At 51.3% G+C, this 22,963-nt stretch overlaps 1 protein-coding gene across 5 annotated transcripts in view; it reads left to right on the forward strand.

Moving 5' to 3' along the window:
• The first annotated feature begins 485 nt into the window (after window positions 1-485).
• CLTCL1 (clathrin heavy chain like 1) overlaps window positions 486-22,963 on the forward strand; it is a 108,506-nt gene continuing 86,028 nt past the window's right edge. For all 5 annotated transcript variants that reach the window (XM_089323602.1, XM_089323601.1, XM_089323600.1 and 2 more), the window contains exons 1-2: window positions 486-643; window positions 22,519-22,726. In XM_089323602.1, coding sequence (XP_089179728.1) covers window positions 602-643; window positions 22,519-22,726 — 250 coding nt within the window. In that variant the 5' untranslated portion in view covers window positions 486-601. The remainder of the gene's footprint in view (window positions 644-22,518; window positions 22,727-22,963) is intronic.

A 22,963-nucleotide genomic window follows, 5' to 3' on the forward strand; every position in this document is an offset into this window, starting at 1 on the left:
TTCTGTCAACAACAACAAACGGCCCTGGCTGGTGCACGGAACAACCAGGCTCTGGGGAAGGGGATCCCGGCGCCCGGCCAGCACACACCTGCCCATGGCACCACCGAGGACACATCCTCGCTTGCCTGTGCGCACTTGTCCGGGTCGGACCCCGGACTCAATTCACCTTGCACGGCCCCCGCACACTCTCGGAACCGAGTTCACTCTCCCACGCACGCACACCTGCTCTGGAGGGGCCGGTCCAGGGGGTCCCAGTCCACTTTCCCGCGCACTCCCTCGAAGCCAAGGCCACCTTGGCGCGCAACTGCCCCGGGCACCCAGCCGGCCACAGCGCCAACGCTCTCCAGGCCCGGGACGAGGAGGAGGGTGCGGGCGGCGCGGGCCAGAGCAGCGGCGCCCCGGACTACTTTTCGCGGACCCTCCGGACGGGCGGAGGGATCCTCATAGGGCGCGCGCGGAGGGATCCGCATAGGGCGCGCGCTCGGGGGGCGCGGTGCCGGCGACCCGGGACAGTGCGCCTGCGCCGCCGCCGCCGCCGCCGCCGCCGCCGCCGGTCTGTCCGCGCGAGGGGAGCCGCCACCGCCTCGGCCCGGCGCCCACCATGGCGCAGATCCTCCCCATCCGCTTCCAGGAGCACTTCCAGGTGAGGTCGGGCCCCGACGCCGCGGCCGGGCGGGCTCCGGGGGGTGGGTCGCGCGCTGGGTCCTGTCAGCCGCGCCCCCCGGCCGGCCGGCCGGCTGACCGCCCGGGGGGCAGGCCTCTGGTCTCACGGCCCCGCGCCCCTCGCCCTGCGGTGCCGCTGGCCCCCCGCCGCAAGCCGCGGGCGGACACCTGGGTCGGGGTCCGGCTCGGGAGCCGCGCGTGCGGACGCTTTCGGGGCGCTGTCGCTCGGCGGCTCGGCGGGGGGCGCCCGGTGTCCGGAGCGCTGGGAGAGCTCGGGGGTGGGCACCGCACCGCACGCCTTGGAAACTCCGAGTCCAGCTTCCATTCTCTTCTCTGTGTCTTGCGACCCTCACCGCTGAGTTTCCGTCTGTGGATCTGTCCCGGTCCCCCCTGGTGGCTGGTGGGGCAAGACAGTCAAATCCGTCTCGGATGCGTAGGATCGGCGTTTGTTATTGCCTGTCAGTTAGCATCCCTGGTATCCAAGTACAGGTGCTTTCGTTAGGACCCTCGAGTATGGCACCTGCTAACACACCGGTGCTGTAACACCCGCGAGGTTTTGCTCTGCCGTGAGGTCCCCATTTGCTCTGCCCAGCGGATTCGTGCTGGAAGGGGGGGGGTTCAGGAAGGTGGGCGCACCTGTGAAAAGGTGTCCGCTTACAGGGGGAGGGCTTGAGGCTGCCGAGGCCCTAGCTGAGGGCTACGTGCGAAGTGCTTCCTTTGAAATCATCACAGTCCCCTAGGGTACTGGATGAGGAAGCGCCGGGGGCGCCAATATTCATTCAGCAAACCGAGAGCGGGATTCAGACTTCAGACTTCGGGCTTGTTGGCTACACAGCTGTGGCAGCTGCCAGGAATGGGGTTGATGGAGAGGTGGTACTTGGGATTTTCAGGGGGACCGGTCCGGCCCCCTCTTTCTGTGCCTTGGAAGGGATGCCCGGATGATCCTGCCCAGATCAGTTGGGGAGTCAGCCGGTTGAGGTCGCACAGGGTGGGGGTGGAAGCCTTGAACCTCCATCTCTCTCCCTAAGCTGGGGCAGCGCCAGTCAGGCGAGGTAGCAGAGTACCTGTTGATAAAACGAGGGTACTTCGGAGAGTTCATTGGCAGTGGCATTACAAGAAGTTTGGGGCGGGCATTTAGCCCTGCAGCTGAGAAGCGCGCATCACGGATCTAGACGATGTGGGTTTGGCTCCGGCTCCCGGCTCCCGGCTCCCGGCTCCCGGCTCCCGGCTCCCGGCTCCCGGCTCTCGGCTCTCGGCTCTCGGCTCTCGGCTCTCGGCTCTCAGCTCTCGTCTCCCGGGAATGCATCCCCAGGGGGCAGCAGTGACGCCCCAAGTATTGGAGCTCCTGCCACCCAGGAGGGAGTCTTGCATTGAGTTCCTGGTTTCCATCTTTGGCCCCAAGCAGCCTGGACCATTGTGGGCATTTGGGAGTGAACCAGTGGATGGGAGTTTTTTTCTCTCTCTTTCAAGAACCTAAAAAAGAAAAAAAAAATTTTTTTTTAAAAACAGGTAATTTTATTTGACACAAGAAAAAGCTTTGAAATCCATGCAGTTTTTTTTGTACTATATATTTTTACTGAACTTTTTGTTGCATGGGTTTCAATTTTTTTTTTTATCAAAATAAGCTTCCCTTTTTATTCTGTTTTCCACAAACTTTTTGAAGTCCCCTCATACTTACCATTTATTGGTCCATTTGTCTTTTTAAAATGTGTGTGTGTGTATTTATTTATTTATTTGAAAGAGTTACAGAGAAAGAGAGGTTTTCCGTCTGCTGGTTTACCCCTCCAGTGGTGGCAGTGGTCTGCCGGGGCTGGGCCAGACTGGAGCCAGGAGCCAGGAGCTTCTCCTGGGTCTCCCACGTGGGTGCAGGGCCCAAGGGCTTAGACCATCCTCTGCTTTCCCAGCACATTAGCACGGAGCTGGATCAGAAGTGGAACAGCCAGGACTCGAGCTTGGTGTCCATATGGGATGCTGATGTCTCAGCCAGCAACCTTACCCACTATGCCAAAACCCAGCCCCGAGAGAGAGAAGTCTTCCATGTGCTGGTTCACTCCCCGTTTGTCCACAATGGCCGGAGCTGTGCCTATCCAAACTCAGGAGCCAGGAGCTTCTTCCAAGTCTCCCACACAGGTGCAGGGGCCCAAGGACTTTAGCAGGGAGCTGAATTGGAAGTGGAGCAGCTGGGTCTTGGGATGCCAGCACTGCAGGCAACGGCTTTACCTGCTAAGCCCCAGCCCCAGCCCCAAGAATGGGGCCTTCTTAACCCCCAGGCTCAGTGTCTGACTTGAGCCCTTTCTTTTGGACTGGATATATTAGAGATCTCTTTTAATTGAATCTTCCTAGGAACTGATGATAATCTCGTTTTTACCATAGTTGACTCAGGTGATTTCAGAGTCAGTGACAGCTCAGATCCCACCCAAGTCTTTGCTTCCATAGCCTGAACTTAACCTGCCAATCAAATGTGCTGTTTTCTTTAAAGACAAGAAAGCAATCAGCTGTTTTAAATGTCTGTCCACGGTGTCTTGAAGTGCTGTGTTCTGTCTCTCCTTTTTTTTTTAAGATTTTATTTATTTGAGAGGCAGAGTTGCAGACAGAGAGAGAGGTCTTCCTTCTGCTGGCTCACTTCCCGGATGGCCACGAAGGCTGCAGCTGTGGCAATCAAAGCCAGGAGCCAGGAGTTTCTTCCGGGTCTCCCACGTGGGTGCAGGGGCCAAGCACTTGGACCATCTTCTACAGCTTCAGCAGGGACCTGGATCGGAAGTGGAGCAGCTGGGACTTCAACCAGAGCCCATATAGGATGCTGGCACCCTCCGGTGGAGGCCTAACCTACTACGCCACAGCGCTGGCCCTAGGCTGTATTCTCTTATCTGTAAAGTACTTGTGGCGTGCAGACTATATAAATGAAACTCTGTGGTCTGTGGTCTCCGGATTACCCGGGTACTTGGTGGCTGCTCTGTGCCTTCAGCACACTCTGCCTTCATGGCAGACATTAGGCTTGTTTTTGGATCTCTGATCCTGCCACACCCATCTTGCTGCCAGCCAGTGACTTGGCAGTGACATCACAGGGACATGACTGGGGAATGTTCATCCCCTCCAAGGCTTCAAACTTACAGACATCTCTTCCTGCCTTCCCGTCCCTCAGAAGTGGTGTCCTTAACCCTCATCTGTGTTCTGGATGCTGCGCTTTCTCTCCTCCAGGAAGGGCCTTGCTCAGTACCATCTTCTCTTTCCCTTGTTTTTTTGTTTGTTTTTGCCAGGCAGAGTTAGACAGTGAGAGAGAGAGAGACAGAGAGAGAGTTATAGACAGAGCAGAGAGAAAGGTCTTTCTTCCGTTGGTTCACCCCCCTAATGGCCACTATGGCCGACGCTGCACCAATCTGAAGCCAGGAGCCAGGTACTTCTCCTGGTCTCCCATGGGGTGCAGGACCCAAGCACTTGGGCCATCTTCTACTGCTTTCCCAGGCCACAGCAGAGAGCTGGATGGGAAGAGGAGCGGCCAGGACTCAACCCAGTGACCATATGGGATGCTGGCACCACAGATGGAGGCTTTACCCACTGTGCCACAACGCCAGCCCTGAACACACTTCTTTCTGTCCCTTCGTCCTCCCCTCGAATCTCTTCCCTCAGAGACAGAGTGAAGGAATTGCCTTCTCTATCCAGCCACTCCTTGCTGTTTCTCAATAGCCTGCTGCCTGGTTTTGGCCTGACTCACTGTTCTTGCCAGGGTCACAGGGTCACAGGTCATCTATAAGGGCCAGATGGCTTGTATGTTAGGGTTGGAGGCCATATCCTGTCTCTGCTGAGGCTCCTTCTCCCTTTTATTTACCTTGTAAGCACTTCCCCGGCCGCCTTCATGGTGCTGCAGTTTGCTGGGGTTTCTCTTACCTTTTCACACACCGTTTCCATGGTGGGCTCCTCGTGCACACGAGCTTGGGCTCTGCCTGGAGTCCCTTTGCCTTCTCATTCAGTGTGCTCTTCCGGGTGATTTTTAGGGATTCCAGTATGCTCAGTGTTCCCAGTGTTTTTGCTGAGCTGTGCACATGAGAAGCAAGAGCAGGCCCTGGTAACAGCTGAGATGAGGTCAGACTGAGCCATGAGATCTCGTCTCACTACTCACTGGCTGTGGGAATTTGGGCAACATTTCTAACATTTTTAAAAAATATTTATTTATTCATTTGAAAGGCGCCGCAGCTCAATAGGCTAATCTTCCACCTGCGGTGCCGGCACCCTGGGTTCTAGTCCTGGTCAGTGCACCGGATTCTGTCCCAGTTGCTCCTCTTGCAGTCCAGCTCTTTGCTGTGGCCCGGGAGCGCAGTGGAGGATGGCCCAAGTGCTTGGGCCCTGCACCCGCATGGGAGACCAGGAGAAAGCACCTGGCTCCTGGCTTCGGATCAGAGCAGCACGCCGGCCACAACGTGCCGGCCGTAGCAGCCACTTGGGGGGTGAACCAATGGAAAAAAGAAGACCTTTCTCTCTCTCTCACTCACTGTCTAACTCTGCCTGTCAAAGAAAAGAAAAGAAAGAAAAAAGGCAGAGGCAGAGAGAGAGAGAGCGAGAGAGCTTCCATCTACTAGTTCACTCCCCAAATGACCACAATGGCCAGAGCTGGGCAGATCAGGAGCCAGGAGCTTCTTCCTGCTCTCCTGTGTGGGTGCAGGGGCCCCAGGACTTGGGCCATCTTCTACTGCTTTCCTAGGTGCGTTAGCAGAGAGCTGGATTGGAAGTGGAGCAGCTAAGACTCAAACTGGCACCCATATGGGATGCCGTTGCTGCAGGCAGAGGCTTAACCTACGCCACAGTGCTGGCCCCCTAGTCCATTTTCTTTTGCTGCAATAAACTGCCTGAGGCTAGATGACCTTATAAAGAAGAGAGGTGGGCCTGCAGTTCCGAGGGTTCAAGGGCACTGTCAGCTTGGCCCTGGTGAGGACCGTATGGTGGGTGGCATGGTGGTAAGGGGAGAATGTGCTAGAGGGAGCAGTCGTGTGGTGAGCTAAGAGACCAGAGTGCTGGGGGAGGGGCTGGCTCATTCTTCTTATGGCAGCCCTCTTTCAAGAATGCATTCAGAGTCCCACGAGAACCCCAGAACCCCTCTCGAGTGTGGGACCCCATTGCTCTCCTGCTAGGCTCCACTTCATGGGTCCCACACCTCCATACTGCTACAGAGATCACATCCAAACCCTCGCACTTAGATGGTGGTTCTCAGAGTTGCTGGGAGGTCTTGAGTTAATAAATGTGCAGTGCTGCTGGAGTCTGGAGTCTGGTACACAGTGAAACATGGTGGCCTTCTAAGCTTTTGCTGCAGTTCTGAGAGCTGCCTTTTGGAGCCCCTTGTGTGGTTGGAATTCCCTCAAAGACGCCATGTTCAGAAACGGGGTTCCTCCTTCTCCCTAAATGTCTGCCTGCTCCGGTTTCCAGCCAGGACCCTAGGTGTCTGCATGGTCCCCACTCTGCTGATTCTTCCTCCTCCCTGTCATGGCCCCCATGGCTGACTGTGGCAGTCACAGCAGCTTCGTCCTTCTTCCGCTGGTCTTGCGCACCCTGTCCCTTCTGCAGCACGCGGGGAGAGCTGTCTTCTCAGAGGACGAGCGTCTGCCTCAAAATCTTTTTGGGGAGGGTGTGGCTGCCCATTGCCTGGGGGACTGGCATGTGCCCTTGGAAGGGCTGCCCAGTCCAGCACCTGCTCCGCGCTCATGGTTGCCTTCCTGTCGTTTCCAGAACACATCTGCCCCTCTCCTCTCATTACTCAGCTAACTCCTGCTCAGCCCTCGGGTGTCTGCTGAAGTAGTGATCATCGCCCTGGGAGCTCTTCCTGACTTGCCCACTCAGAGAGTCCTTCCTCTGAGCCCCCAGCCTGAGGGGGCTCCCTTCAGAATGGCCTTCGTCCCCTGGTGTTGTGGCTGTTTACTTCCCCTGCTGGACTGTGAGCCGAGAGGGAGGTCCTCTGCGTCTCTGAGCTGTGCTTTTTGCGTTCAGGTATCTGAGAACAGAGAAATGCGTGAGGGTGACAAGCTGGAGCACCTGATTCAGAGAGGGGTGGCTGGATCATTTGATGGCACAGAAATTCCGCTATGAGCTCAGAGTGGGGTTTTGTCTCCCAGCTGTATCTGAAAGCAGCTGCACAACTCTCTAAGTTGTGGAAATGAGGCACAGGAAACAGAAACATGTTCCCCTGGAGGTGGGACATACAAAAAAATCTGTGGAAAATGGAATGAAAAGAGAACTGGTTGCAAAAAAACACTGAAATTCATGTTGACATGGAAGATGTGTATTATTGAGAAACTAAGCATAGATTTCAAGATTTTTTTTCACATCAAATTAAATGTAACTTTTAATTTCAGTTTTCTTGAACTTTTTGATCTATCTTACTATCTTTTCAACTATCTTACCTCCTAGGTAGGTGATGTTTGAAGCAGATAGGATCTGTGAGCCATGTAAATTGCAGGGGCAAAATGACCACTGGTCTATTTTTTTTTATTTTTTATTTTTTATTTTGTATTTTTTTTTTAATTTTTTTTTTTTTATTTTTATTTTTTTGACAGGCATAGTGGACAGTGAGAGAGAGAGACAGAGAGAAAGGTCTTCCTTTGCCGTTGGTTCACCCTCCAATGGCCGCCGCGGCCGGCGCGCTGCGGCCGGCGCACCGCGCTGATCCGATGGCAGGAGCCAGGAGCCAGGTGCTTTTCCTGGTCTCCCATGGGGTGCAGGGCCCAAGCACCTGGGCCATCCTCCACTGCACTCCCTGGCCACAGCAGAGGGCTGGCCTGGAAGAGGGGCAACCGGGACAGAATCCGGCGCCCCGACCGGGACTAGAACCCGGTGTGCCGGCGCCGCTAGGTGGAGGATTAGCCTAGTGAGCCGCGGCGCCGGCCTTTATTTTGTATTTTTTGACAGGCAGAATGGACAGTGAGAGAGAGACAGAGAGAAAGGTCTTCCTTTGCCATTGGTTCACCCTCCAATGGCCGCCACCGCTGGCGTGCTGCGGCCGGCGCACTGCGCTGATCCGATGGCAGGAGCCAGGTACTTCTCCTGGTCTCCCATGGGGTGCAGGGCCCAAGCACCTGGGCCATCCTCCACTGCACTCCCTGGCCACAGCAGAGAGCTGGCCTGGAAGAGGGGCAACCAGGACAGAATCCGGTGCCCCAACTGGGACTAGAACCTGGTGTGCCGGCGCCGCAAGGCGGAAGATTAGCCTATTGAGCCGCGGCGCCGGCCTTTTTTTTTTTTTTTTTTTTTTTTAAAGATTTATTTATTTATTTGAAAGGCAGAGTTAGAGAGGCAGAGGCAGAGAGAAAGAGAAAGAGAGGTCTTCCATCTGCTGGTTCACTCCCCAAATGGCCTCAGTGGCTTGAGCCATGCCAGTCTGAAGCCAGGAGCTTCTTCCAGGCCTCCTACGTGGGTACAGAGGCTCAAGGACTTGGGCCATCTTGTACTGCTTCCCCAAGGCCATAGCAGAGAGCAGGATCAGAAGTGCAGCAGCCAAGACTTGAACCAGCGCCCATATGGGATATCGGCACTGCAGGTGGCAGCTTTACCCACTACACCACAGCGCCAGCTCCACCACTGGTCTTAATCAGAGCTTCTTAGCCCATAACCATGGGAATGGACAGGAACTTTAAGAATACCTCTGGCTGGCGCCGTGGCTCACTAGGCTAATCCTCCGCCTTGCGGCGCCGGCACACCAGGTTCTAGTCCTGGCCGGGGCACCGGATTCTGTCCCGGTTGCCCCTCTTCCAGGCCAGCTCTCTGCTGTGGCCAGGGAGTGCAGTGGAGGATGGCCCAAGTGCTTGGGTCCTGCACCCCATGGGAGACCAGGATAAGTACCTGGCTCCTGCCATCGGATCAGCGCGGTGCGCCGGCTGCAGCGCGCCAGCGGTGGCGGCCATTGGAGGGTGAACCAATGGCAAAGGAAGACCTTTCTCTCTGTCTCTCTCTCACTGTCCATTCTGCCTGTCAAAAAAAAAAAAAAAAAAAAAATGAAGAGCACTTCTGGGGTAGGGAAGTGTTTGGCCTAGCAGCACATCGGAGAGCCTGGGTTCAAGTCCTGGCTCTGCTCCCGATTCCAGTTTCCAGTGAATGCAGACCCTGGGAGGCAGCAGATGATGGCAGAAATAGTTGGATCCCTGCCACTCACATGAGAGGCCTGGATTGAATTCATGGCTTTTGGCTTTGGCCTGACCCATCCTTGGCTGTTTTAGGCAGATGAGGGAGAGAGCTGTCTGCCTGTCTCTCTCTGTCTCTCAAATTAAAAAAAAAAAAAAAGATTTATTTTATTTATTTGAGAGGCAGAGTTAGAGAGAGAGGGAGAGACAGAGAGAGAGGTCTTCCTCTGCTGGTTCACTCCCCAGATGGCCACAATAGCCACGGCTGAGGAGCCAGGAGAGCTTCTTCCGGGTCTCCTATGTGGGTGCTGGGGCCCAAGCACTTGGGCCATCTTCTGTTGCTTTCCCAGGCACGTTAGCAGAGAGTTGGATTGGAAGTAGAGCATCTGGGACTTGAACTGGCGTCCATTTAGGATGCACGCACTGCAGGTGGAGGTTTAATCCACTGTGGCACAGTGCCAGCCTCCTCAAATAAAAAAATTTAAACCTCATTAAAAATTATTTTTAAATTTATTTATTTACTTGAAAGTCAGAGTTACACAGAGAGAGAAGGAGAGGCAGAGAGAGGTCTTCCATCCGCTGGTTCACTCCCCAGATGGCCGCAATTGCTGGAGCTGCACCGATCTGAAACCAAGAGCCAGGAGCTTCTTCTGGGTCTCCACGTGGGTGCAAAGGCCCAAGAACCTGGGCCATCTTCCACTGCTTTTCCAGGCCATAGCAGAGAGCTAGATCGGAAGTGGAACAGCCAGGACTTGAACTGGCACCCAAATGGGATGCTGGCACTGCAGGTGGTGGCTTTACTCACTATACCACAGCATCAGCCCCAAAATTTGTTTTTGAGGGACTGGTGTTGTGGCTTAGTGGGTAAAGCTGTCACTTGCAATGCCAGCACTTTTATGGGACTGATTCATGTCCTGGGTGCTCCATTTCCAATCCAGCTCCCTGCTAGTGGCCTGGGAAGAGGAGCAGAAGATGGTCTAAGTGCATGAACCTCTGTTACCTTAATGGGAGACCTGGAGGAGGCTCCTGGCTTCAGCCTGGCTCCAGCGCTGGCTGTTGGGGCCATCTGGGGAGTGAATCAGTGGATGGAATAACTCTCACCCTCCCTCCCTCCCCCTCCTCCTCCCCCTCTGTGATCCTGACTTTCAAATAAATAAGTAGGCCAGCACCGTGGCTCACTTGGCTGGTCCTCCGCCGGCACCCCGGGTTCTAGTCCCGGTTGGGGCACCGCGTGCTAGTTCCGGTTCTCCTCTTCCAGTCCAGCTTTCTGCTATGGCCTGGGAGGGCAGCGGAGGATGGCCCGGGTGCTTGGGTCCCTGTGCCCGCGTGGGAGACTGGGAGGAGGCACCCGGCTCCTGGCTTTGGATCGGTGTAGCGGCCACTGGGGGAGTGAACCAGCTGAGGGAGGACCTTTCTCTCTGTCTCTCTCACTATCTGTGACTCTGCCTGTCAAATAAAAAACAAACAAACAAATAAATTTTTTTAAAAATTGTTTTTGAATAAAGAACTCTGTGGGACTTTGCATCAGAATCTCTGAGAAGTGGGCAGGCACTGGTGGTGTTTCTTCCCAAGTGCCGCTCAGGTGCTTCCCAGTTGAAGCAGTCTTCCAAGTGTTAGCCATTACTGCTAATTAAGGAGGGGCTCGTGTTGCGGTGTAATAGGTTAAGCTTCCACCTGCACTGGTTCGAGTCCCTACTGCTCCACTTCTGATCCAGCTCCCTGCTAATGGGCCTGAGAAAGCTGTGGAAGATGCCCCGAGTGCTTGGGCCCCTGCACCCACAGGGAAAACCTGGAAGAAGCTCCTGGCTTCGGCCCCCCCAGCCCTGGCTGTTGTGGCTACTTGGAGAGTGAACTAGTGGATGAAGGATACCTCCCCTCCACCCAACTCTGCCTTTCAAATAATAAATAAGTAAATACTGAAGGAAAGAGGTTGAGGTTTGGAGGTTTTTACAAGGGGGAAGGCAGGATTGTGAAGCAGTAGGTGGAACTTGAACTGAATGTGTCTCCCTGTGCAGGCGTGTGTTTGGGGAGGCTTTGGGCATCATCCCACAAGGGGAGTCTATACCACAGCCTGTTCTATGGTTGGTTTTGTTGCTGTTATGCAGCCATCTGATTACGTGAAATGTGTTTGATATATTAAGGCGAGCAGCTGTTAGCTCATTGTGTCCTAGAAGTTATTGTACACCCTTGTAGAATTTTTTAAGAGATTGTGTGAATTGTGAAATTTTGCTTATTGGTATGGGAACACATATTGGCCTTTTACCTTCTGGCTTTGTTACTTAATCAGGGGAAGAGAGAAACCACTGGCCCCAGCCGGGATCTCTAGAAGGGGGAGGCTTGTGCAAAAGCCCACCATTGTGGCATATTGTGGGTAACCAGACGGTAAATGGATCTGAACGAGGCCTCGTTGGGACAACAAATTGCCTTTTTAGAACACAGCCAAGTGCTCAGGTTTCCTCAGCTGTGCAGATGATCAGTCCTTTGTGAGCGTATGGGGTTGGAAGTGATGAAGCCCTGGGAGGATCTTAGTCAAAGTAATGCACGTCCATGGGGAGAAGAGGCCCGAAGAGGCGGTTGAAAGGAAGTAAAGCCCTCTGCCTCTGCTCGGAGGAGACCACTGCAGTCCTCCAAACACAAAAGAATCCCACTACCAATACTCTCCTGCCCTTTGCTTTTTTCTTTTTCTAAGATTTATTTATTTGAGGCCAGCGCCGCGCTCACTAGGCTAATCCTCCACCTGCAGCGCTGGCACCTCGGGTTCTCTTCCCGGTCGGGGCTCCGGATTCTATCCTGGTTGCTCCTCTTCCAGGCCAGCTCTCTGCTGTGGCCCGGGAAGGCAGTGGAGGATGGCCCAGGTTCTTGGGCCCTGCACCTGCATGGGAGACCAGAAGGAAGCACCTGGCTCCTGGCTTTGGATCAGCGCAGTGCGCCGGCCACAACGCGCCAGCCGTAGTGGCCACTTTGGGGGTGAACCAATGGAAAAAGGAAGACCTTTCTCTCTCTCTCTCTCTCTCTCACTGTCTAACTCTGCCTGTCAAAAAAAAAAAAAAAGATTTATTTAATTGAGAGGCAGAGTTACAGACAGAATGAGGGAGAGACAGAGAGAGAGGTCTTCCATCTGCTGGCTCACTCCCCAAACGACCCCATCCAGAGCCAGGAGCTTCTTCCGGGTCTCCTACACAGGTGCGGGGGCCCAAGCACTCGGACCATAGCAGAGAGCCTCAGCACCAGGTCCCCATTGCTTTTGTAACTTACCGCAGTCTGCGCTTATTAACGACTGCCTGGGGTACCAGCTGTCGCCTTTCCCCCATGATCTCTTTTCCCTGCCCTCCTGATCGTCCTTGGCTACTTCGCCCAGTCTGCGGCTTTTCAGCCTCTTCTCCTCCCGCACTTTGCTGTGCCGTGTGTGCTCAGGGCCTGCTGCCGGCCTCCCTGCCAGGGGTGGTGCCCTCGCTCTTGGCTTGGCTTTCCTGCAGGAGGATGCCATGGAGCTGGGGTGGCAAAGTTCAGAGTCAAAATTAGATCTGCACAGATCTTGACAGGCTGGGATCCAACAAGCTGACATTTACCAGGGGTAAATATAGAGTCTTGTGCGTTAGTTTTAAAATACAGAAAACCTGCCTCGGTGTCATGTGAGAGGGGTTCTGTGAAGCACCATGCAAGTGTAGTTATTTATTCATTCCTGAATTGGCCTACTCCTAGAACGTAAGTTCCAGAGAGACCGTAGCATTCATTAAGCTTAGTTCCAGCTTTATGCTAGGAAATGTCATAGGTAGCTTTGAAGTAGCAAATGTATTTCCTGGTACAGGGGTAAAGCTGCTGTGATGCTGGCATCCTGTATGGGCACCAGTTCGAATCCTGACTGCTCCACTTCTGATCCGGCTCCCTGCTAATGTGGCTGGGAAAGCAGCAGAAAATGGTCCAAGTGCTTGGGCCCCTGCACCCACGTGGGAGACCCGGAAGAAGCTCTTGGCTTTGGATCGGCCTAGATCCAGCTGTTGTTGCCATTGGGAGTGAACCAGTGGTTGGAAGACCTTATTCCCTGTTTCTCCCTCTCTGTAAATCTGCCTTTCAAATAAAAAGAAAAAGAAAATATATTTCTCCTTCCTCCTTTTGAGAGACAGAGATAGCCCATTCACTGGTTCACCCCGCAAATGCCTGCAGCAGCTGGTCTGGACCAGGCCAAAGCCAGGAGCTGGGAACCCAGTCCAGGTCCCCCACATGGGAGGTAAGGACCCAACCACCTGAGCCACCACCTGCTGCCTCCCTGGGTGTGTACCAGCAGGAAGCTGGGACAGGAGCTGAGCTAAAATCCAAGCCCAGCAACTACCCAAGCAGTGTCCCAAATGCCCAACCCAAGAAACTGTATTTTCTTAGACTGTATAGGAACTAAATCTGACTGCTTACAGTAACTTCTTGGGCTGATGTTATAGCACAGTGGTTTAAGCTGCTGCTTGTAACACCAGCCTCCCATGTGGGTGCCAGTTTGTGTCCTGGCTGCTCTACTTCCCATCCAGCTCCCTGCTAATGTGCCTGCGAAGGCAGCTGAAGATAGTTCCAGTTCTTGGGCCCCCTGCCACCCACGTGAGAGACCTAGATGAAGTTCCTGGCTCCTGGCTTCAGCCTACCCCAGCCCCAGACATTGTGGCCATTTAGGTAGTGAACCAGCAAATACAGAATCTCTCTCTGCTCCTCTCTCTTTGTAACACTGCCTTTCAAATAAATTAATAATAAAAAAAAAAACTTCTTTACTGACTGACATCTGTGTGCTAAACAGAAGTATAAGGTAGTGTGTGAGGCCAGGAGACAGAAGGAAGAGAGAGAACTGGTATCTTCAGAGGCATGAGACCCTGGGCAGGGCAGGGCAGGGCAGGGCAGCTTGGGCGTCCCGGCTTCTCTGCTGTCACCACAGTCCTGTGTAAACACAGCTGCCGCCCTCCCCACCACACTGCTGTCCCTAAGCCCTTCTGTACAGAAACCACAGGACTCTCAGATGACTAATTTCTTTTTACGTTTTCCCCTGTGTCAGGTTTGAATTTGGATTCATTGAAGTGTAGGATTTGAGACCTGAAAAAGATCTCATCTGCGGTGGGTTAACTCTTAACCTAGCTGGGCTACATAAAATAGGCAGCTGGGCTATCTATCAGAATAGTTCAACTAGAGATCAGGAGTTCTTGGCTGTTTATACCAACTGGTGAAAAACCTAGTTTTGGCACATTGTTTCCTTGGTGTCTTGTTTTTGCATATGGAACAAAACTCAGTGATATTTGGTGTTTTAATGGAAAGGTTTTTTTTTTTTTTTTTAAGATTTGTTTATTTATTTGAAAGGTAGAGTTACAGAGTGAGAGAGAGAGAGAGATCTTCTATCTACTGGTTCACTCCCCAGATGACTGCGATGGCCAGGGCTGGACCAGGCCGAAACCAGGAGCCTAGAGCTTCTTCCGGGTCTCCCACGTGGGTCTAGAGGCCCAAGTGCTTGGACAATCCTCTGCTGCTTTTCCCAGGCCATTATCAGGGAGCTGGATCTGAAGTGGAGCAGCTGCAACTGGAACCAGAACCTATTTGGGATGCTGGTGCTACAGGTGGCAGAGTTACCCGCTATGCCATAGTGTCAGCCCTAGAAAAGTTCTTTTTTTGTGCAATTTTCCTGTGTTTAGCCTCCCTTTCCCAAGCCAGTAAATGTCCTCTAGTTATTGCACGATTGACACTGCCCCTGTCTGCTTCCAAAAACTGTGTGACACCACGCCTAGGCGCAAGGCAATTTCTTTTATTCTCTTCTCTTTCTTTCAGACATTTTACTTATTTATTTGAAAGGTAGAATTCCAGAGAGAGAGGGAGGACGGAGAGAGGAAAGAGGAAGATCATCTATCTGCTGGTTCACTCCCCAAATTCCTGCAATGGCCGGGACTGGGCCAGGCAGAAACCAGGATCCGGAAACTTCATCCGGGTCTCCCATGTGGGTGGCAAGGGCTCAAACCCTTGGCGCATCACCTGCTGCTTTCCCAGGTGCATTAACAGGGAGCTGGATCACGAATGGAGCAGCTGGGAGCTGAAGCAAGTCCTGGCGCTCTGAGTTCTTTTTGAAGAGCAGAGACACAGAGAGACACATCTGCCATCCACTGGTTCACTTCCCAATTGCCTGCAGCTGCTAGAGCTGTGCCAGGCCAAAGTCAAGGGCCCAGAACTCAAGCCAGGTCTCTCCCTGTAGGTGGCAAGGATCCAAGTACTTGAGCAATTGCTGCTGCTTCCCAGGATCTGCATTGATAGGAAGCTGGAATTGGAAATGGAGCTTGGGGATGGCTCTGTGGTGTAGTAGGTTAAGCGTCCACCTGTGGTGCCGGCGTCCCAAATGAGTGCTGGTTCGAGTCCTGGCTGCTCCACTTCTGACCCAGCTCCCTGCTGATAGCCTGGAAAAGCAGCAGATGGCATAAGTGCTTGGGCCCCTGCACCCGTGTGGGAGACCTGGAAGAAGCTCCTGGCTCCTGGCTTCGGATCAGTGCAGCTCTGTCCATTGTGACTATTTGGGGAATGAACCAGCAGATGAAAGACCTCTCTGTTCTTTCCCCATCTCTGTCTGTAACTATGCCTCTCAAGTAAATAAAATAAATCTTTAAAAAAAAAAAAAGAAGAAGAAGAAGTAGAGCTGGCATTTTATCTAACCCAGCCACTCTGATAAAGAATGCAGGTATCCTAATCCCAAGGGACATTATTTATTTATTGATTGATTTAGGATATTTTAGGGGTTGGTGCTGTGGCGTAGTAGGTTAAGCCTCTGCCCATGGCACCAACACCCTATGTGGGCACCAGTTCATATCCCAGCTGCTGCTCTTCCGATTCAGCTCTCTGCTGTGGCCTGTGAGAGCAGTGGCAGATGGCCTAAGTCCTTGGGCCCCTACACCCTTGTGGGAGACTGGGAAGAAGCTCCTGGCTCCTGGCTTCAGATCTGCTCAGCTCTGGCTATTATGGCCATTTAGGGGGTGAACCAGCGGATGGAAGACCTTTCTCTTTGTTTCTCCCTTTCTCTGTCTGTAACTCTGCCTCTCAAATATTTGAAAGAATTATAAAGAGAGAAAGAGGGAGATATCTTCCGTGTGCTGGTTCTCTCCCCAAATGGCAACAGGACCAGACCGAATCCAGGAGTCAGGAGCCAAGAGCTTCTTCTAGGTCTCCCATGTGGGTTCAGGGGCCCAAGCATCTGGGCCATCTGCTGCTGCTTTCCCGGACCATCAGCAGGGAGCTGTATTGGAAATGGAGCAGCTGGGACTGCAACCTCTACCCATATGAGATGCCAGCGCTGTAGGCAGAGGTTTAATCTACTACACCACAACATGATCCCCCCTCCCACCCCGGGACATCTTAACCACTGTGCCAAATGCCTGCTTGGTGCAAGAAAAAAATTGAAATCCATGCGTAAAAGGGTTCTTCAGAAGGTTCATGGCAAATGTGTGTTATGATGAAACTGTCTTGTATTTTAAGAGATTTTTTTGCACCAGATTCTCTTTTCATTCTGTTTTTCACCAACTTTTTGAAGTACCCTCTGTCTGTCTTTATTGTTAAAGCTACAGTTCTCAGATGTTAAAACCCTGTCTTAGGTTTGTGATGGACTTTTACCATTTTCAAACTCCACAAATGTGCATATATGCTCCAAGTAAGGAGCTTGACTCAACCGCTAACATTTAAGAACTTCTAGAGAAGTTCTTAAACTTCTTGAAGGATGCAAATCCTTCAAGGTTACAAATTATTGGTGACGGCTGGAGATGAAAGCAGAGTGGCACCCAGTTTCCACAGCATTGATCCCCGAACTAAGAACAAAATGACTTGTTTCTTTAAAAGATTTATTTGAAGGGCTGGCATTGTGGTGTAGCTGGTTACGCTGCCTCCTGTGATACTGGCATCCCATATGGGCACCAGTTTGTGTCCTGACTGCTCCAGTTCTGATCTAGCTCCCTGCTAATGGCCTAGGAAAGCAGCAGAGGATGGCCCAAGCGTTTAGGCCTCTGCCACCCAAAGCTTCTTGTGAACTTTCAAAAAGAAAATCACAGAAGGGTGGCATTGTGGTGCTGTGGGTTAAGTCACCACATGCTATGCTGGCATCCGATACAGGCGCTTCTTTGAGTCTAGGCTGTTCCATCTCTGATCTAGCTCCCTGCTAATGCTCCTGGAAAAGCAGCAGAGGATGGCCCAAGTGCTTGGATCCCTGTACCCTTGTGGGAGATCAGGATGGAGTTCCAGGCACTGACTTTAGCCTGGCTGGCTGCTGTAGCCACTTTGAGGACTGAACCAGAGGATAGAAGACCTCTCTCTTGGCCGGCGCTGTGGCTCACTTGGCTAATCCTCCACCTGTGGGGCCGGCACTCCGGGTTCTAGTCCCAGTTGGGGTGCCGGATTCTGTCCTGGTTGCTCCTCTTCCAGTCCAGCTCTCTGCTGTGGCCTGGGAGGGCAGTGGAGGATGGCCCAAGTGCTTGGGCCCTGTACCCGCAAGGGAGACCAGGAGGAAGCACCTGGTTCCTGGCTTCGGATTGGCGCAGTGCGCCAGCCGTAGCGGCCATTTGGGGGGTGAACCAATGGAAAAGGAAGACCTTTCTCTCTGTCTCTTTCTCTCTCACTATCTAACTCTGCCTGTCAAAAAAAAAAAAAAACAAAAAAACAAAAAAACAAAAACAAAACAAAACAAAAAAACCCTCTCTCTCTGTCTCTGTTTCTCCCTTCGTCTCTGTAACTCTGCCATTCAAACAAATAAATCGTTAAGAAAGCAAAGCTTGAATACTTGCAGTCGACTGGGCTCATTAAGAAGTCAGGCCACACCAACCTCATTCTCTGGAAGCCAAGCAAATGTGGTAGAATAAATCTTCATTTCAGCAAAGCATCTGGCTTTGGTTCTGCTGAGGAAGTGCAAGTAACTTCCACAATCCCCTGTCCTAAACCCTTTATCAATATTTTATCTTTGCCTTTTATGGCACAAAGTACTTTGCTTTCTCTTATTCACACATACTTTAAGGGTCTCCTTATTTTTTATTTATTTATTTAAAAGGCAGAAAGACACACAGCGATGTTCTATCTGCTGATTCGCCCACAAATTGCCTGCAGTAGCTGGGGCTGGGTCAGGCTGCAGTAACTGAAACTTCATGCAGCTCTCCCATGTGGGCATCAGGGACCCAAGTACATGAGCCATCACTGCTTTTTCCAGGGTGTGCATTAACAGGAAGCTAGAATCCAAAGCAGAGCTAGAACTTGAATACCAGCACCCAGGCCATCCTCTGCTGCCTTCCCAGGTACATTAGCAAGGAGCTACATCGGAAGCAGAGCAGCTGGGACTCAAACCTGCACCCTATGAGATGCTGGAGTCACAGGCTATGGCTTTGCTTTACTCAGCTATGCCACAACGCCTGCCCCCAGGGGGTTTCCTTTTGAGATTGTAGAGTTCCCTGGGTTACCATGCATCAGTAGTTGTGGCCTTGTGGGACTTCTGTTAATTTTCATTCTAGGTTTAATTAAAGCTGCTAAATGTAATTTATTAAATTATGTACTTCTCCATGCTGTCCTGCTTCCAGAACCTTGACGACTTGCTGCTTTCTGGGGTTCTGTGCTCTGGGCTTCCTGGCCCATGCTGCTTACTCTTCTCAGTCTCATGGTGAATTCTTCCAGCTGTATGGCTTCACCTACTGCCTATGCACAGTTGGCGCCCATTTTTTATTTTTTGGCCTGAAATGTCCTTTTAGACTTAGAAAGTTAAGCAATGTAGTTGCTAAGAAAATTCAGCAAGTAATGAGTTTTGAGAAGGTCAGACCCTGCCAGATGTTTAAAAACAACTTAGAACTTAAGTATATCAAACAGTGTAGTGTTGACATGTAATAGATTAAAGGAACTAACTTGAAAAGTCAAATACACACACTTACAGATGGACAGAAATTTAGTGTGAGACAGGGTAGCATTTCAAATTAGCGATGAAGGGGCCAGAGCTGTGGCATAGAAGATTAAGCCTCCACCTGCAGTGAACGCTGGTTCATGTCCTGACTGCTCCTCTTCCGATCCAGCTCTCTGCTGTGGCCTGGGAAAACTGTGGAAGACGGCCCAAGTTCTTGGGCCCCTGCATCCACTTGGGAGACCCAGAGGAAGCTCCTGGCCCAGCCCTGGCTGTTGCAGCCATTTGGGGAGTGAACCAGTCTATGCAAGATTTTTCTGTTTTTCTCTGTCTCCTTCTCTAACTGTATTTCTGCCTTTCAAATAAACAAATCTTTTTTTTTTTTTTAAGTCAAATTAGTGATGAAAAGATTGTAAACAAAGTGATACGGAGAAAGCTAGATAGCCATTTCAAAACAGCCATTTAAATTTCCAGTGGGTTAGAAATTCAGGGCCGGCGCTGTGGTATAGTGGACTAAACTTCCACCTGTGGTGCTGGAATCCCATATGGGCGCTGGTTCAAGTCCTGGCTGCTCCACTTCCGATCCAGCTCTCTGTTATGGCCTGGGGAAGCAGTAGAAGATGTCTCAAGTGCTTGGGCCCCTGCACTCATGTGGGATGCTAAAAAGAAACTCCTGTCTCCCGGCTTTGTATCAGCTCAGCTCTGGCTGTTGTGGCCATCTAGGGAGTGAACCAGTGGATGGAAGACCTTTCTCTCTGTCTCTCCATCTTTCCCTCTCTCTGTAACTCTATACCTCTAAAATGAATAAAATAAAATCTTTAAAAAGAAATTCAAACCTAAGAAAGTATGAAGTGTTAAAAGAAAATGCAGGAAAGTTCTTCCTACATATGACACCAAACCCAGAACACACACATGCATGCATGTTTCCTCCTGGAAACCTTTGCACAAACCAACTCCAAAAGTTTGCTGCTCACTTTAAAAAACAAAAGATGTATCTATTTAATTGAAAGGCAGAGTGAAAGAGAGAAGGAGAGATGGAGTGAAAGAGGGAGAAACGGAGAGAGCGAGCTCTTGCATCTGCTGGTTCCCTCCCCAAAGCCCACAACAGCCAGGGTGGGGCCAAGCTGAAGCCAGGAGCCCAGCATTTCATCCTGGTCTCTCACATGGGTGGCAGGGGCCTAGTATGTACATGGACTAGCTTCCACTGCCTTCCCAGGTGCATTAGCTGAAATCTGGATTAGAAGTGAAGCAGCCAGCACTCTCCTATGGAATGCAAGCATTGCAAGAGCGGTTTAACCTGCTGTGCCACAATGCCAACCCCACAGCTCAGTTTAGACACTTCATTTTACTGATGGATGCAAAGCTTTGTGGGAAAGCATTTGGCCTAGAAGTTGTCACCAGTTAGGAGGCCACATCCCACCCAGGAGTGTTTGAATTCAACCCCTTGCTCTGGCTCCTGTTTCCAGCTTTCTGCTGATGCAGATCCTGGGAGGCAGCAGTGATGGCTCAAGTGATTGAGTTTTTGCGTCTCATGTGGGGAACCTGTATTTTTTCCCTAGCTCCTGGCTCTGGTCTAGCTGAGCCCCAGCCATTGCATAAGCTTTTGGAGAGTGAGAGCAGATGAGAGCACTCTGTCTGTCTGTCTGTCCGTATCTCTTTCTGCTTCCCAAATGAACAAATAAATAAAAATTACAAAAAAGAAAAAGACCCTTTTCATCTATTGACGCATCAAGTGGAAACATAGCTGTCAAGGACGTAGAAAATAGGTATACCCGTTTGATGTTGGTTTTGTTCTGCACAGCTATCCTTGTAGAAATTTATTCCATAGGTGGTCTTATATGCATGCCCATTGCAGCGTGTGTACGCAAGATGTTCATTGCAGTGTTCTCTGGTAAAAGGAAACCATTGGAATAATCCAGCTGTCAGCAGCCAGTGGGTTGGATTATTATATGTTAAGTAAGCATCAATAGCATGAAACAGCGAGTGGAAGAGCAAGGTGCAGACTCTGTATTTAGTAGGCTGTCAGTCAGAGGAGCCTGCAGATCTAAAACAGGTTTGGATCAAAAGCTTCTTAGGCCATAAGGACCCTCAAAATCCTGCATCTTACTTTAGCTTTTGAACTAATTAATTTTACTTATTTAAGAGGCAGAGAGACATCATAGACAGGCAGAGATGGCTCCCATCCACTGGTTCACTCCCCAGATGCCTACAATGGCTGGGGTTAGGCCAGGCTGAAACCTCAGCTTGGAGCTCAACCCAAGTCTCCCAGTGGGTGGTGGGGATCTAGTGACTTGAGCTGTTACCACTGCCTCCCAGTGTCTGCATTAACCTGGCAGGGGACAAGAACTGGGAGCTGAGCTGGGACCAGGTACCTTGATATGGGATGTGGGTCTTTTTTTTAAAAAAAGATTTATTCATTTATTTGAAAGGCAGAGTTCCATAGAGACAGAGAGAGAGACAGAGAGAGTCTTCCATCTGCTGGTTCACTCCCCAAATGGCCGCAATGGCCAGACTGGGCTGATCTGAAGTCAGGAGCTTCTTCCAGGTCTCCCACGTGGGTGCATGGGCCCAAGGACTTGGGCCATCCACCTTCAACTGCTTTCCCAGGCCATAGCAGAGAGCTAGATTGAAAGTAGGGTAGCCAGAACTTGAACCAGTGCCCATATGAGATGCTGGCACTGCAGGCAGCAGTTTTACCTGCTACACCACAGCGCTGGCCCTGGGATGTGGCTGTGTTAACCACTAGATCAAAAACCTGTCCCAGAACAATGTTCAAAAATAAAGTACCTTGTAGTTAGGCGGGGGTGGGAAACTTTATAGAAATAAGCGTGGTTCTTGATAAGGGTGCTGTAAATTTCTTGAGCATGTATTATGTTCCAGGGTTTTTTCACTGAAGCATAGCTGATAATGAGTCTTTATTTAGTGCAGGCACTTTGGGTAAGGAGACCTGTGGAGGAAGGCCCCTCAATTTGGCTCACACAATCATTTATCTCAGAATGTGTACCAAATCCACTGACTGCGTTAACCTCAAACTTGCCAAGAAATATTTGAAATCGCCTGAGAAGTCCATTTAAATCAGACTTATTACAGGTTTGATGGTATGTAGGGAGATGTGTTAAGCAGAAATGCTTGGTTAGGTCTTTGTTTTTGCTGACTTTAGGAAAACCAGTTTTTATGTCTTCCCCATTCCTGTCCTCCAAGGGCTTCTCTGTGATGCCTTCTCTGATGGTGTGGTGTGGTCTTTTCTTTCTTTTTCTTAAAGATTTATTTTATTTATTTGAAAGGCACAGTGACAGGGAGAGACAGAGAAAGAGTGAGATCTTCCCTTCTGCTGGTTCACTTCCCAAATGGCCTGGGCTATGCCAGGCTTTAGCCACGAGCCCAGAACTCCATCTGGATCTCCCTCATGGATGGCAGGGATCCAATGGCTTGGACCGTCTGCTGTTGCTTTCCCAGGTGCATTAGCAAGGAGCTGGATTAGAAGCCAAGCAGCTGGGATGCAAACTGATGCTCATAGGGAATGCCCTTGTTGCCCCACTGTGCCACAAAGCTGAGCCCTGCGGGTGTGGTCTTCTGTGGGCTCTCACCAGCCCATCTCTTCTGTCTGCTTCCCTGCTCCCCAGTGGTACCCTTGTTCTTGCTCATGTACCATCTGTGGAGCTAGCTCTAATAAGCCTTGAGTGTCACTCTCGGGCTCCTGTTGACCCTGGGCTGTGTGTGTCATTGTATGGAAAGGCAAGCCAGCTGTTTGTATCAGAAGTTCATCTGATGTTAAGGGTTTCCTATACTCCTGTTTCACTTCTCCTCTCTGGCTAGACTTTGCTACCTGCTGGCTAGAGCTGATGACTTCAGAGAGGAAAACTCACTTGCATCAAATCCTTCTGTTCTGTGTAGCTCCAAAACCTGGGCATCAATCCTGCCAACATCGGATTCAGCACACTGACCATGGAATCCGACAAGTTCATATGTGTCCGAGAGAAAGTGGGGGAGCAGGCACAGGTGGTGATCGTTGACATGCACGAGCCGACGGCGCCGATCCGGCGGCCCATCTCGGCAGACAGTGCCATCATGAACCCAGCCTCCAAGGTGATAGCTCTGAAAGGTAAGCCCCTGGGGTTTTCAAGCTTCATTTATTGGTTTGTTTCTTTATGTGAAAGGCAGGAGAGAGAGCTTCCACCTGCTGGTTCACTCCCCCAGATTCCCACTAAATGGCCAGGCTAAAGCCAGGAACCCAAAACTCCATCTGGATCACCCATATGGGTGGCAGAGACCCTGAGGTGATACATATTTATTTATTTATTTATTTTTAAGATTTATTTTCTTTGTTTGACAAGTAGTG

This window comes from Oryctolagus cuniculus, chromosome 21 (assembly GCF_051225735.1).
Source record: "Oryctolagus cuniculus isolate XC-2025 breed Fujian yellow rabbit chromosome 21, ASM5122573v1, whole genome shotgun sequence".
NCBI lineage: Eukaryota > Metazoa > Chordata > Mammalia > Lagomorpha > Leporidae > Oryctolagus > Oryctolagus cuniculus.